The sequence below is a fragment of the Artemia franciscana genome, unplaced genomic scaffold (assembly GCF_032884065.1).
Source record: "Artemia franciscana unplaced genomic scaffold, ASM3288406v1 PGA_scaffold_47, whole genome shotgun sequence".
Lineage (NCBI taxonomy): Eukaryota > Metazoa > Arthropoda > Branchiopoda > Anostraca > Artemiidae > Artemia > Artemia franciscana.
In genome coordinates, this window is record NW_027062688.1 from 1732069 (window position 1) to 1745429 (window position 13361).

A 13361-nucleotide genomic window follows, 5' to 3' on the forward strand; every position below is an offset into this window, starting at 1 on the left:
TTTAGTAATGTCAACTATTTATTCTGCGGCTTTTGTGATTCAGGGGTCATTCTTAATGAATTGGGACAAAATTTAAGCTTTAGTGTAAAGAGCAAGGTACTGACGAGGGGGCGAACCCCCTCATATCTATCTATCTTCTATATATATAAAAATAAGTTGTTTGTTTGTGTGTCTGTCGACGTCATTATAAGGATTTAGCTGTATTTCGTCATGAAGTTGTTTGTCGACTGACATCATGTTTGTCAACTGATGAAATTACAGACCGGGACACCGGGATACAGGGAATATAAATGACGACCGGGACACTCAAAGAGAAATTACAGACTGGGACACCGGGACATAAATCACGACCGGGACACAGGGAATATAAATGACGACTGCGACACAGGGACACAACTTTATAAGTTACGCATATCTTTTACTTATAAAGAGATTCGTAAAAAATTAAAAGTTCTAGTTGCCTTTTTTCGGAGGCAACCGAAAATCGGAGGGCAACTAGGCTTCCTCCCCCGCTCTTTTTTTCTCAAAATCATTCGATCAAAATTATGAGAAAGCCATTTAGCAAAAAAAAAAAAAAATATACAAATTTCGTTTTAATTATTCCTCTGCGGAGAGCCAAAATCAAAACCTGCATTGATTCAAAAACGTTCAAAAATTAAATAAAAAAAAACAAGTTTTTTTTAATGAAAGTAAGGAGCGACATTAAAACTTAAAACGAACAAAAATTACTCCGTATATGAAAGGGGCTTTTCCTTCTCAACGCCCCACTCTTTACGCTAAAGTTTTTTACTGTTTTAAAATGTAGAGTTAAGAGAAAGATTCAAACTTTAGCGTAAAGAGTTGGGCGTTGAGAAGGAAAAGCCAGTTTTTTCTTGTTTTAAAATGTAGAGTTAAAAGAAAGAGTCAAACTTTAGCGTAAAGAGCGGGGCGTTGAGAAGGAAAAGCCCCTTTCACATACGGAGTAATTTCTGTTCGTTTTAAATTTTAATGTCGCTCCTTACTTCCATTTAAAAAAACTTGTTTTTTTTATTTAATCTATTTAGAAAGCTAAACTGGGAGGATATAAAGAGGGAAACTTTGGATATGGGTAGAGAAGGAGCTATCATGCAGCTTAAAAATTAGAGCAGAAAAAGGGGCAACAGGATGGAAAAAGGGGGAAAGTAAATTGGGAGGATATAAAGAGGAAAACTTTGGATAGATATCAATAGAGAAGGAGCTTTCGCAGCTGTATTCGTCAAAGATGGTTCGATGTTGTGATGAATTTTTAGTAATAGTAGAATTACTAGTTATTACTAATTTATCGTTCAACGTACTCACGGTTAATTCTACTTACTCATTTTCTGTTTCTCCTTCTTTCCTGTGCATGACTTTTCTGTCAATTAGTTTCTTTGAGTATTTTGCCAGAATGATTGTCTTACCCAGGTGTCTACTAATGGCTCCTTTCTCTTACCCAGGTAATCCCCCCTTTATTTTAATCTAAATGGCTAACTCGAATTCAAATTATTTTTACCCTCTTTTGATTTCAAATACTCCTTTATTTTATTTTTGCTAATCATTTGTTATTCTCAACTTTTTAAGATTATGAACTTGTTTCTCTTGTATTTTCTTTTTTTGGGTGATGATTTTAATACACAAACATTTATTGTTGTTTCTTTGCGAGTTGTATTTCATACACCTTTTTTATTTCGTCATTATTGTTTTTTTGTGTGTTTGACAAACCTTAAGTTTCTACTACCATTTGGTCATCTTTACACCAAATTTTAACATCTTAAAATCTTATCATCTTAACAGAATTTAGTAGCAGATTTGTAACACAAGCATAACAAATTGTAACAAAAGGTTATTAATTTTTGCTATTTTTAGGTTTTGTTTATTTACTCATAGTAAAACTCAACAGTTACAAGAAATCCATACCTTCTAGCTCTTTTTTTTGAAATTTCAGAAACAGCATTATCTAGTTACGGATGAATTTTCTCTGGCTTTTAATATTTAAAGGAAGTTTGATGAATTCTAGTGGAATGTTTACTGCTGGAAATATAGTATATCTGATCTCGATTTCAGAAGCATGAATCGCTAATTTTTTTCAATAAAATATTTTCAAAATCAATCAGGAGGGGGGGGGTAAATTCCGGCGTGGAAGGACCCCCCCCCAAAAAAAAAAAAAAATAATAATTATAAGCTATGTTTGGTGTTGAGAAACGCAATTAACAGCATTTATATCCACATCAAAAACAGCTGTCACTGCATACACTCAATGTATTACTAATATTTGTTTTTGTCGTTATTTTTGATCCTATTAATGTCGGATTGTTTACTTTTATTATTATTATATATTTTAGAGGTTTGGAATACTTAACATTTACTTATTTAGCCAAGAATATTTGTTTACAAATAAATATAATTGTTCGAGAATAAATATTTCACTATCTAAAACAAGTATTAACAACTCCAAAATATTTGATTGTAAGTGAACCAAGATTGACTGTTTACTGGACCAAGATTTGTTATGGTTTTTTAATCAGAATATACAAAAAGCAATTAAATACCCCTCCATGTCTAATATTATACAATTAGATTTTATTGACGTATATGTTCCTGTCAATTTTTTTGTATTGGTTACTATTGCCATGGGTCGTTTTGATCATAGTTCCTTCTCAAAAAATGCTTCAACTTGTGAGAAAAGTTGCAAATTGCTGAATTTTCACTCTGAAATGGTAGCACCATCTATTAAAATATGTTTTGTTAAAGATGGTAACCTTTTCATCATTCAGTTATCTATTTTGCTATTAATGACTCGAAAGGATTTTCAGGGCTCAAATATAGGGGGTAAACCAAAAGGCTAAAATATATTTTTATCCTCATCCTCCACCCTATTGGCAGGTACAATATAATTGAAAATCTCTACAAACTATTTAAATCCTCATAGTTAATTTTGACTCTTTAAGAATTATAAACAAACACTTTTGGTAAAATTGATTTCTTTGAAGGTGTCATTGAATGCTATTATTAATTGAATGCTATTAAAGTTATATCCGGTTATTGAAGCTCGGACAAAGTTATGTATTAATCTAGTCTAGATTAATCTGTAAAGCTACAGATTAATCACTGCCAGTGTATAAAAGTAAATAACTCGGTATTGGACTTCAGAGCTCCTACCTGCGGTGCTGATCTCTGTTTCATGGCCCTTTAGCCAGGATGTGGAATGGTTGAGCTTGGGGCCGACCATCCTCTGCTTGCGCACACCCTTCCTGTTTACCTTGCTCATATTTATTGGGTACTTATTTAATTTGCTAGTCGGAGGGCTAAGCTCATAGAGTCACGCCACTGACCCCCCTCCGAACCAAATGACAAGCAACATCAGGAGTCAGATCCCTGTCTTCATGGACAAAAGCTTTCAAGTCTAACATGCTAAACACTAGGCTAGGACATTTAACCACCTACTGACCACTAACCAAGATGCTAACGATGTAACCGCCTGCTAACCAGCATACCTTGACATTATATTTTTAATCAAACAGTTCGTGGTAACGAACTGTAGTAAGGAGCGACCCGGCTCAATAGTAACCAAAACTCTAAAATATTGAATTTTGTTATCAATAGCTACATCAAAAGAATCGCATTTTAATGCTGATTTTAAATATATAAAATTCATCAAGTTTAGTCTTACCCATCAAAAGTTACGAGCCTGAGAAAATTTGCCTTATTTAGGAAAATAGGGGGAAACACCCCCTAAAAGTTGTAGGATCTTAACGAAAATGACACCATCAGATTCAGCGTATCGGAGAACCCTACTGTAGAAGTTTCAAGCTCCTATCTACAAAAATGTGGAATTTTAGTATTTTTTGCCAGAAGACAAATCACGGGTGCGTGTTTATTTGTTTTTTTGTTTTTTTTGTTTGTTTTTTTTTCAGGGGTCATCGTATCGACTAAGTGGTGCTAGAATGTCGCAAGAGGGCTCATTCTAACGGAAATGAAAAGTTCTAGTGCCGTTTTTAAGTGACCAAAAAAATTGGAGGGCATCTAGGCCCCCTCCCACGCTCATTTTTTCCCAAAGTCAACGGATCAAAATTTTGAGATAGCCATTTTGTTCAGCATAGTCAAAAACCATAATAACTATGTCTTTGGGGATGATTTACTCCCCCACAGTCCCTGGGGGAGGGGCTGCAAGTTACAAACTTTGACCAATGTTTGCATATAGTAATGGTTATTGGGAAGTGTACAGACGTTTTCAGGGGGACTTTATTTTGTTTGGGGGTGGGGCTGAGGAGAGGGGGCTATGTTGGAGGATCTTTCCTTGGAGGAATCTTTCATGGGGGAAGAAAAATTCAATGAAAAGGGCGCAGGATTCTCTAGCATTACTATAAGAAAACAATGAAAAATAAACATGAAAACGTTTTTTCAAATGAAAGGAAGAAGTAGCATTGAAACTTAAAACGAACAGATATTATTACGCATATGAGGGGTTCTAAAAATACTTTAGCATAAAGAGCGAGGTATTTAGGAGGAGATAAATACCTTGCTCTTTATGCTAAAGTATTTTTAGTAATTTCAACTATTTATTCTACGGCCTTTCTGATTCAGGGGTCATTCTTAAAGAATTGGGACAAAACTTACGATTTAGTGTAAAGAGCGAGGTATTAACGAGGGTACAAACCCCCTCGTATACATAATAAAAATATAAGATTATGAAAGTTGGTTACGTAAGATAATTCTTAAGTTACGTATATTTTTTACTAATAAAAACGTTCGTTAAAAATTAAAAGTTCTAGTTGCCTTTTTAAGTAACCGAAAAATTGGAGGGCAACTAGGCCTCCTTCTCCACCCCTTATTTCTCAAAATCGTCTGATCAAAACTAAGAGAAAGCCATTTAGCCAAAAAAAGAATTAATATACAAATTTCATTTTAATAATTTATGTGCGGAGAGCCAAAACCAAACATGCATTAATTCAAAAACGTTCAGAAATTAAATAAAAAAAAAAAAATTTTTTTTGCTGAAAGTAAGGAGCGTCATTAAAACTTGAAACGAACAGAAATTACTCCCTATATGAAATGGGTTGTCCCCTCCGCAATCCCTCGCTCTTTACGCTAAAGTTTGACTCTTTGCCACAATTCTACTTTTTAAAACAACTAAAAGCTTCTTAGGGGGATGTTTCTTAGGGGGGGGGATCTAACCCGCCTCCCCCCGGGTTACAGCCTTGATGTAATATCATAAGTTTATGCAGCAAAAATTTTGTTTCCTTTAATGCTTTTTTGCAATGAGACAAATTGCCAGTTTCCGTACTGATGCTTAGAGACATGGTTTTTGATTCAAATGAATTTCTCTTAATTAACAGTGTGACTAAATCGAAGAATTATGTACCTTTTTCAACAGCTTGTACCGAAGATGAATAAATTTGCAATTTACAAATGAATAATGTTACTATCTAGTTTTAATTATTCCATAATTAATCTCATAAGTGAGCCACCTAGTGGTGACCCCAAGAAAACTCAAAACTACTATTACTTGTTGATAAGATATTACTAGTGAATTTATAGCCAGGGTTGCTGTCCCTTGCGATTGATCACTCTTTCTAGTGATTTTTTATATGCCTAAACAAAAAACTCATTAAATCAGCACATAAATCACTAGATTATTGAAAGAAATCACTAAATCAACCAAAAAATCACTAAAATCTATTGATTCTTTCTCACAGGTAACCCTGTTTGTAGCCCGTCAGGAACAATCTAGGCTATTATATAGTTAATTTATATAATGAACTTTTACTTTTTCAGGGAGCTGCCAATGACTCCGAATACATGACTCAGCAGGCTCAAGAATCATCTTCTAGCTCTATATCATAGTTCTGTCTATCGTCCAATTTGTAAATTTTCAGATTCTACATCAAGAACTTATTATTTTGTGATATTTCCTTTTTTTACCTTATTAGTATTGAAATATAGTTTATTTTGCTGAAATATTTACTACTTGCCGAACAGCTTGCATAAAAGAAAGAAAATCGATCCTTATTTTCTATTAGGGTCACTTTGCGCCTTTTAATGAATTAAATTAAAAAAAAACTAGTTTTTTTTAACTGAAAGTAAGGAGCGACATTAAAACTTAAAACGAACAGAAATTACTCCGTGTATGAAAGGGGCTGTTCCCTTCTCAACGCCCCACTCTTTACGCTAAAGTTTGACTCTTTCTTTCAAATCTACTTTCTTAAAAAGTAGAAAACTTTCAGCTAAAAAACTAGTTTTCTTTATTTAATTTTTGAACGTTTTTGAATTAATGCATGTTTGTTTTGGCTCTCCGCACATAAATCATTAAAATGAAATTTGCATATTAATTCTTTTTTTTTGGCTAAATGGCTTTCTCTTAGTTTTGATCAGACGATTTTGAGAATTAAGGGGTGGGGAAGGAGGCCTAGTTGCCCTCCAATTTTTCGGTTACTTAAAAAGGCAACTAGAACTTTAAATTTTTAACGAACGTTTTTATTAGTAAAAATTATACATAACTTGAGAATTAACTTACGTAACAAACTTCTATATTCTTATAATTTATTATGTATATGAGGAGGTTTGTCCCCTCGTTAATACCTCGGTCTTTACTCTAAAGCTTAAGTTTTGTCCCAATTCTTTAAGAATGACCCCTGAATCAGAAAGGCCATAGAATAAATAGTTGAAATTATAAAAAATACTTTAGCATAAATAACAAGGTATTTAGGAGGAGAAGAACCCCTCATATGCGTAATAATTTTTGTTCGTTTTAAGTTATAATGCTACTCCTTACTTTCAATTCAAAAACTTTTTCATGTTTATTTTTCATTGTTTTTTTTGTTTTTTTTTATAGTAATCTAGAAAATTCTGCTCCCTTTTCATTAAATTTCTCTTCCCCCATGACATATTTATCCAAGGAAAGATCCTCCCACATAGTCCCCTCCCATCAACCCCTCCCCCTCCAAACCCTAAAAATCCCCCTGAAAACGTCTATACACTTCCCAATAACAATTACTGTATGTAAACATTGGTCAAAGTTTGTAACTTGCCACCCCTTCCCCGGGGACTGTGGGGGAATGAGTCATCCCCAAAGACATAGTTATTATGGTTTTCGACTATGCTGAACTAAATGGCTATCTCAAAATTTTGATCCGTTGACTTTGGGGAAAAAATGAGCGTGGAAAGGGGCCTAAGTGCCCTACAGTTTTTTTGGTCAATTAAAAAGGTCACTAGAACATCACAAGCAGTAAAGTATCCGAATCATTATCCTGTTCTCTCTCCTAATTGACAATGGAATATCCTAAGGTTTTCTACTAGTTCCTCTTCTTTTTTAGCTATTAATTTAAAAAAAAATTCCTCAAGATGAGATTTTCAAAGAAAAGTAAAGAGCTCCACCAACCCAAGAATGAGCAAAAATAAAGTAAAATAATTTTACAAGCGTAAAACTACCACAAATCACTATCAATAAATAAATTATACAGAAAACGAACAGAAATAACGATGAATACCCGAGTCAAGCTGAAAACGAGCAAAAATTCAGATGAGTGGGGCTGACAACACCTATGCCTTCTCAAGGCCAGAACATAATTTACAAAAAAAAAAAAAAAAAAAACCAGTGACCGTGGATTGTCAGTTAAATTGAAATATACTGTCATTTCTTTGTTAAAGCATTGATAATTTTTAATTGATGAAAGTAAGAAAGGTGAAAAAATTTCAAACGTATTTCCTTATCAGTGGTCTTGAGAATGCATAGGAGTTGTCAACCCTACTCATGTAATTTTTGCTCCATCTGAGTTTGACTCAGCTATTTATGGTAATTTCTGTTGATTTTGAGTTTCCTTTATTTATATATGGTTATTTGTGGTAGTATTACGCTTGGAACATTATTTCACTTTATTTTTATTCATTCTTTGCTTAATGGTGCTCTTTACTTTTCTTTGAAAAACTTGTCCTGCGGAAAAAGTTTTTTTAAATTAATTTCTGTTCGTTTTTTTTACAGTCTTTTCATTGAAAACAAATTATATATGTGTTCAGTTTTCTTCTCTAAGAATACATAGTATGGGTTACTTTTTGTATGTAGGAGAAACTTTTTCAAAAACTTTCAATTCTGACACAAACAGCATTTTTTTTTTCTAATTTTATAGCTTTTGAACTTGAATGAAGAATAAAACTTTATATCATTCCCATAAGATTCTATCTATGCTCTTTGACAACCTGGATAAACTTAAATTCTTTTTATCTATTAAATAAAAAAACGAGTTTTTTTAACTGAAAATAAGAAGCGACATTAAACCTTAACACGAACAGAAATTACTCCGTATATGAAAGAGTCTTTTCCTCCTCAACGCCCCACTCTTTGCGTTTACTCTTTTTCTTAACTTCACTTTTTAAAACAGCAAAAAATTTTAGCGTAAAGAGCGGGGCGTTGAGGAGGAAGCGCCCCTTTAATTTCTATTTGTTTTACGTTTTAATGTCGCTCCTTACTTTTAGTTAAAAAAAAAACTTGTTTTTCTATTTAATTTCTGAACGTTTTTGAATTAATGCATTTTTGGTTTTGTCTCTCCACACATAAATAATTAAAAAAAAAAATTGCATATGAATTTATTTTGGCTACATGGCTTTCTCATAGTTTTAATCAGAAGATTTTGAGAAAAAAGGAGCGGGAGAGGCCTTGTTGCCATCTGATTTTTGGATTGCTTAAAAAGGCAACTAGAACTTTTAATTTTTTACGAACGTTTTCATTAGTAAAAAATATACGTAACATATGAATTAATTTACGTAACGAATTTCTATAGTCGTATGTTTTTATTACGTATATGAGTGGGTTTAATCCCTCGCTCTTTACATTAAAGCTTATATTTTGTCCCAATTCCTTAAGAATGACCCCTGAATCACAAAGGCCGTAGAATAAATAGTTGAAAATAATAAAAATACTTTAGGGTAAAGAGCGAGGTATTACAAGGAGGTGAACCACTCATATATATAATAATTTCTGTTTGTGTTAAGTTTTAATGCTGCTCCTTACTGTCAGTTTATAAAACTTCACATTTATTTTTCACTGTTTTTTAAAATAACGCTAAAAAATCCTGTACCCCCTTCATTGAAATTCTCTTCCCCCATGACAAATTCCTCAATGGAAAGATCCTCCCACGTAACCCTCCCATCAACTACTCCTCCCAAGCCAAAAAAATCCCCCTGAAAATGTCTGCACACTTCTCAATAACCAATGCTATAAGTAAACACTGGTCAAAGTTTGTAACCTGCAGCCCCTCCCATGGGGACTGTGAGGGAGGATTAAGTCGTCCCCAAAGAAATAATTATTAGGTTTCGACTATGGTGAATAAAAAGACTATCTCAAAATTTTGATTCGATGACTTTGGGGAAAAAATGAGCGTAGGAGGGGACCTAGGTGCCCTCCAATTTTTTGTCACTTAAAAAGGGCACTACAACTTTTAATTTCCGCTAGAATGAGTCTTCTCGCGATATTCTAGAGCCACGGAGTTGATACGATTACCCCTGGAAAAACAAGACCTAAGAACTCATATGGCATTTGTAACAAGGCCGGAAGAGCCAAAAGCCAAGAACTCATATGGTATATCATACCATATTAGCCAAGATGTTGGCTAATAGGGAGGCTATCTGATTTGCCATTTCTTTCAGGAGCCTTGGATGGATTCCATCAGGAGCTCTTGCTTTATTTATATCGGTCTTTGATAACAGTTTATGGACCTCTTCAGTAGTGAGTGACATCTTGGGCATAGGGGTATTGATATACTTAAGTGATATGTTTGGAAGCTGCTTATAGAGATCTTCCTTGCAAAGTTTGTAAAAACAGATTGGTTGAGTGCAATTGCTATTTCAGCTGTGGGTGTTATATTATCCTCACTTGACAGGATAGTCTCTGGTATGAGACATCTGGCTGGTTTACTGGAGGATATCTCCGAAAGGCTTTTTGGTTATTTTTGCTATGATTTGCAAGTATCTTCTTACTCAGTGAAGGTAGATCTAACCAATGTTGTTACCAAATTTGTGGCTAGTTTATGCTTGGTGAAAGATAGGAATGGGGCCACAATTAGTGATAAGGAAAGATTTCAAGAAAAATGGGTAAAACCCTTTGAGAATATGCTAAACCAAGAAAGAGTTCCAGGAAAAGATACAGGGAAAAATAAAAAAATTGTGATACCTTGGATATGAAGAAAGATTTGTTTTGTGAGAAAGAATTAGCAGCAATATTAAAAGAATTAAAAATAATAAGCCACCAGGTGCTTATATTGTGGTAAATGAGTTTCTTAAATATGGTGGCTCTGAGATTATAAATAGTTACTGAAGATTATGAATATAGAATAGAATAGTACTAAGAAAACCTAGGTAAATAAGTAAAATATCAAAATATTGCCTATGACAATGAACCAAACTCGCCAGTCATATAAAAATGAGTACTTAAGTACACAAGTATGAGTACATAAGGAAAATGTGAGTAAAATAAGTAAATGTAAGTTATAAACATCAAATGAATAAAAATGAGGGCATAAGTAAAAACATAAGTACATTATAAAAAACATAGTGATGAATCGAACTGACCTGTCAAATAAAAATGAAACAAAAAATTAACACATTAACAATATAAATGGCACACTAACATGAAGCATTACAAATTTTATTTATTTATGATTTCAACAAATGCTGGCACAAGCTCTTTCTGCAGTGCTCAGTTCTTGCATTAACAGGATTTAAAACTGAAATTTTTTTGTGCTTTTGATTGGGGTAAACAGGCCTTTGGAGAGCAATAAGGGGCAGGGAGAATACATTGAAAGCATGTGTTATTATGCAAATTATTTCTGAAATTGGTACAAAGAGTAGTACATTGGGCTACCATGGTAGGGAGGCAGAATTTCTTCAGGAGGAGAATGTAAGGCACTTTGCCCAGACAATAATAATTCTCAGGGCTCTCTTCTAGATAATTTTTAGCCTATCAGACTGATCCACTGAAAGACCAAAATACCACACTGGACAAGCATACTCAAGCTGTTGATGGATAAAAGATATATAAGGGTTGAGGATATGTGCTTTTGGACATGGAAATTTAGCCCATAGCTTAAAGAGAGACAGAGATGTACTAGCCTGTTTAACAATAGAGCAAATGTGAGCCTCCCATTTCAAATTACTAGTCAGTGTGACCCCTAGGAGTTTAGTTTTGTTGTAATTATTTCAGTGGGTATTGAAGTTATAAATGATGGCTTTGATTTAAAAAAACTAAAGGTCACAATATGAGGGTGGTTCACTTTCATTTTTGACTGGGCTGCTTCACTTACAACGCCTTTTAGAACTTTCATTGCATTGCTTTTAATGTTTCTTCTGCACTTTTTGAGCAATGACATGTCATCTGCAAACTTCCATAAATTAGCTGATTCATTAGCAAGACTTTTACTCATTACCAAAAACAGGAAAGGACCTAAAAGCATACCCTTCAGAAATCCACAAGAAATAGGCAGTGAATTAAAATAAACATTTTGATACTTAGGAACTTGACTCCTATTTGACAGAATAGATGCAATAATATTGACTAGAAAATGGGGAACATTAAATTCATTTAGCAATTTTTCAACTAAAACAGTACAACTTACCAGATCCAAAGCGTTTTGGAGGTCAATTAAAAGGAGGTTGAGCCAGGTATCTGGCTTGTCAAGTAATTTATATACAGTATTGAAAAGACTGACCAGGTAATGTGTCATTGATAGACCATTCATGTTAGTAAAAAATTATTTTTGAAAAAGTAGAAGTACCTAGCAATTATAGGAAAATCCCAATTAAACCAATGTACGAGAAAAGTGATAAGAGTGAGTTTGGTAATTATTGAGGCATTTGCCATGTCTCTGTAGGTAACAAATTACATAGCAATATGATACTTTTAGACTAAGATATGTTATAGACAAAGTGATAAGAGAAGAACAGTGCAGTTTTAGAAAGGGTAGAGGATGTGTCAACTAAATTTTCCTTCTGAATATAAAGTTTCATGAAGATCCAATCACTCCTTCGTAAGTTAAAAATACGTAATTTTTTCTAATTTTTCAGAACTACCCCCCCAACTCCCACAAATAGATCGGATCCATTCCGATTATGTCAATCATGTATCTAGAAATTCTGCTTATTTTTCAAACCAAGTTTCATCCCGATCCCTCCACTCTAAGCGTTTTCCAAGATTTTAGATCCCCCCCCCCCAATGACACCAAATCTAGTCGGTATTTAAAATAAAACTTCGAGACACGATATCCTTATAAATATCAAATTTCACTGAGATCCGATCCCCCGTTCATAAGTTAAAAATACCTTATTTTTTCTAATTTTCAGAATTAACCCTCTCCCCCCCCAATTACCCCAAAGAGGGCGGAATCGTTCAAGTTATTTCAATCACGTATCTAAGACTTGTGCTTATTTTTACCACCAGGTTTCATCCCGATCCTTCCACTTAAAGCGTTTTCCAAGATTTTAGGTTCCCCCCAAACCCCCAAATGTCACCGGATCTAGTCAGGATTTAAAATGATAGCTTTGAGACAAAATATCCTCCCAAATATCAAATATCATTAAGATCCCATCACACGTTCATAAGTTAAAAATACTTCATTTTTTCTATTTTTCCCGAATTAACCGGCCCCCCATTCTCCCCCTAGATCGTAAAATTGGGAAAACGACTATTTCTAGTTTAATCTGGTCCGGTCCCTGATATGCCTGCCAAATTTAATTGCCCTAGTTTACCTGGATGTGCCTAAATTAGCAAAACCGGGACAGACCGACAGACAGACTGACATAATTTGCGATCGCTAAATGTCACTTGGTTAATACCAAGTGCCATAAAAAAAAGATAATAAACTCCAACAATAGCTTTGTTTGTATCATGAAAGCTATATCTAAATACCGTAAAATCTTTAATGGTGATATAATCAGAAGAAGACAAAACGAAATAAGAGGGGATTCCTACAAGTTTCAAATCGCCGATTGTTGCTATTTCTAGGATACAGTTTTGAAAAGTATCACCTAACACAAAAATAAAAAAAAGTATATATATAACTATGTTATGCGCAAGGAAATCATGATAAATATAGAAAATAATTTCTAAGACCACACTGGCTACGCCCGATGGGGAAAAAATATGAAGAAGTAAAATGGAGGACATTTTCAGTTAGTACAAAAAGGAAGGATAAATATCCAGATATTTTGATTGAAACCTTTACTCAACTGTAACCAATATACAAAGTAAAGAGTAGAAATATAAGTATAAAATATAAAATATAGAAAAAAGCTCTAAGGAAACAATTAAACAAAACTCTTGATTTAAATGACCTCTGAAAGCAACGGTGTCAGAGTGACTAAATAAAAGCATCCGACAA

At 33.8% G+C, this 13361-nt stretch overlaps 1 protein-coding gene across 4 annotated transcripts in view; it reads left to right on the forward strand.

Annotated features, from left to right (window-relative positions):
- LOC136041865 (DNA replication complex GINS protein PSF2-like) overlaps nucleotides 1–5955 on the forward strand; it is a 31810-nt gene extending 25855 nt beyond the window's left edge. For all 4 annotated transcript variants that reach the window (XM_065726645.1, XM_065726647.1, XM_065726646.1 and 1 more), the window contains one exon: nucleotides 5773–5955. In XM_065726645.1, coding sequence (XP_065582717.1) covers nucleotides 5773–5841 — 69 coding nt within the window. In that variant the 3' untranslated portion in view covers nucleotides 5842–5955. The remainder of the gene's footprint in view (nucleotides 1–5772) is intronic.
- The last annotated feature ends 7406 nt before the right edge of the window (nucleotides 5956–13361 follow it).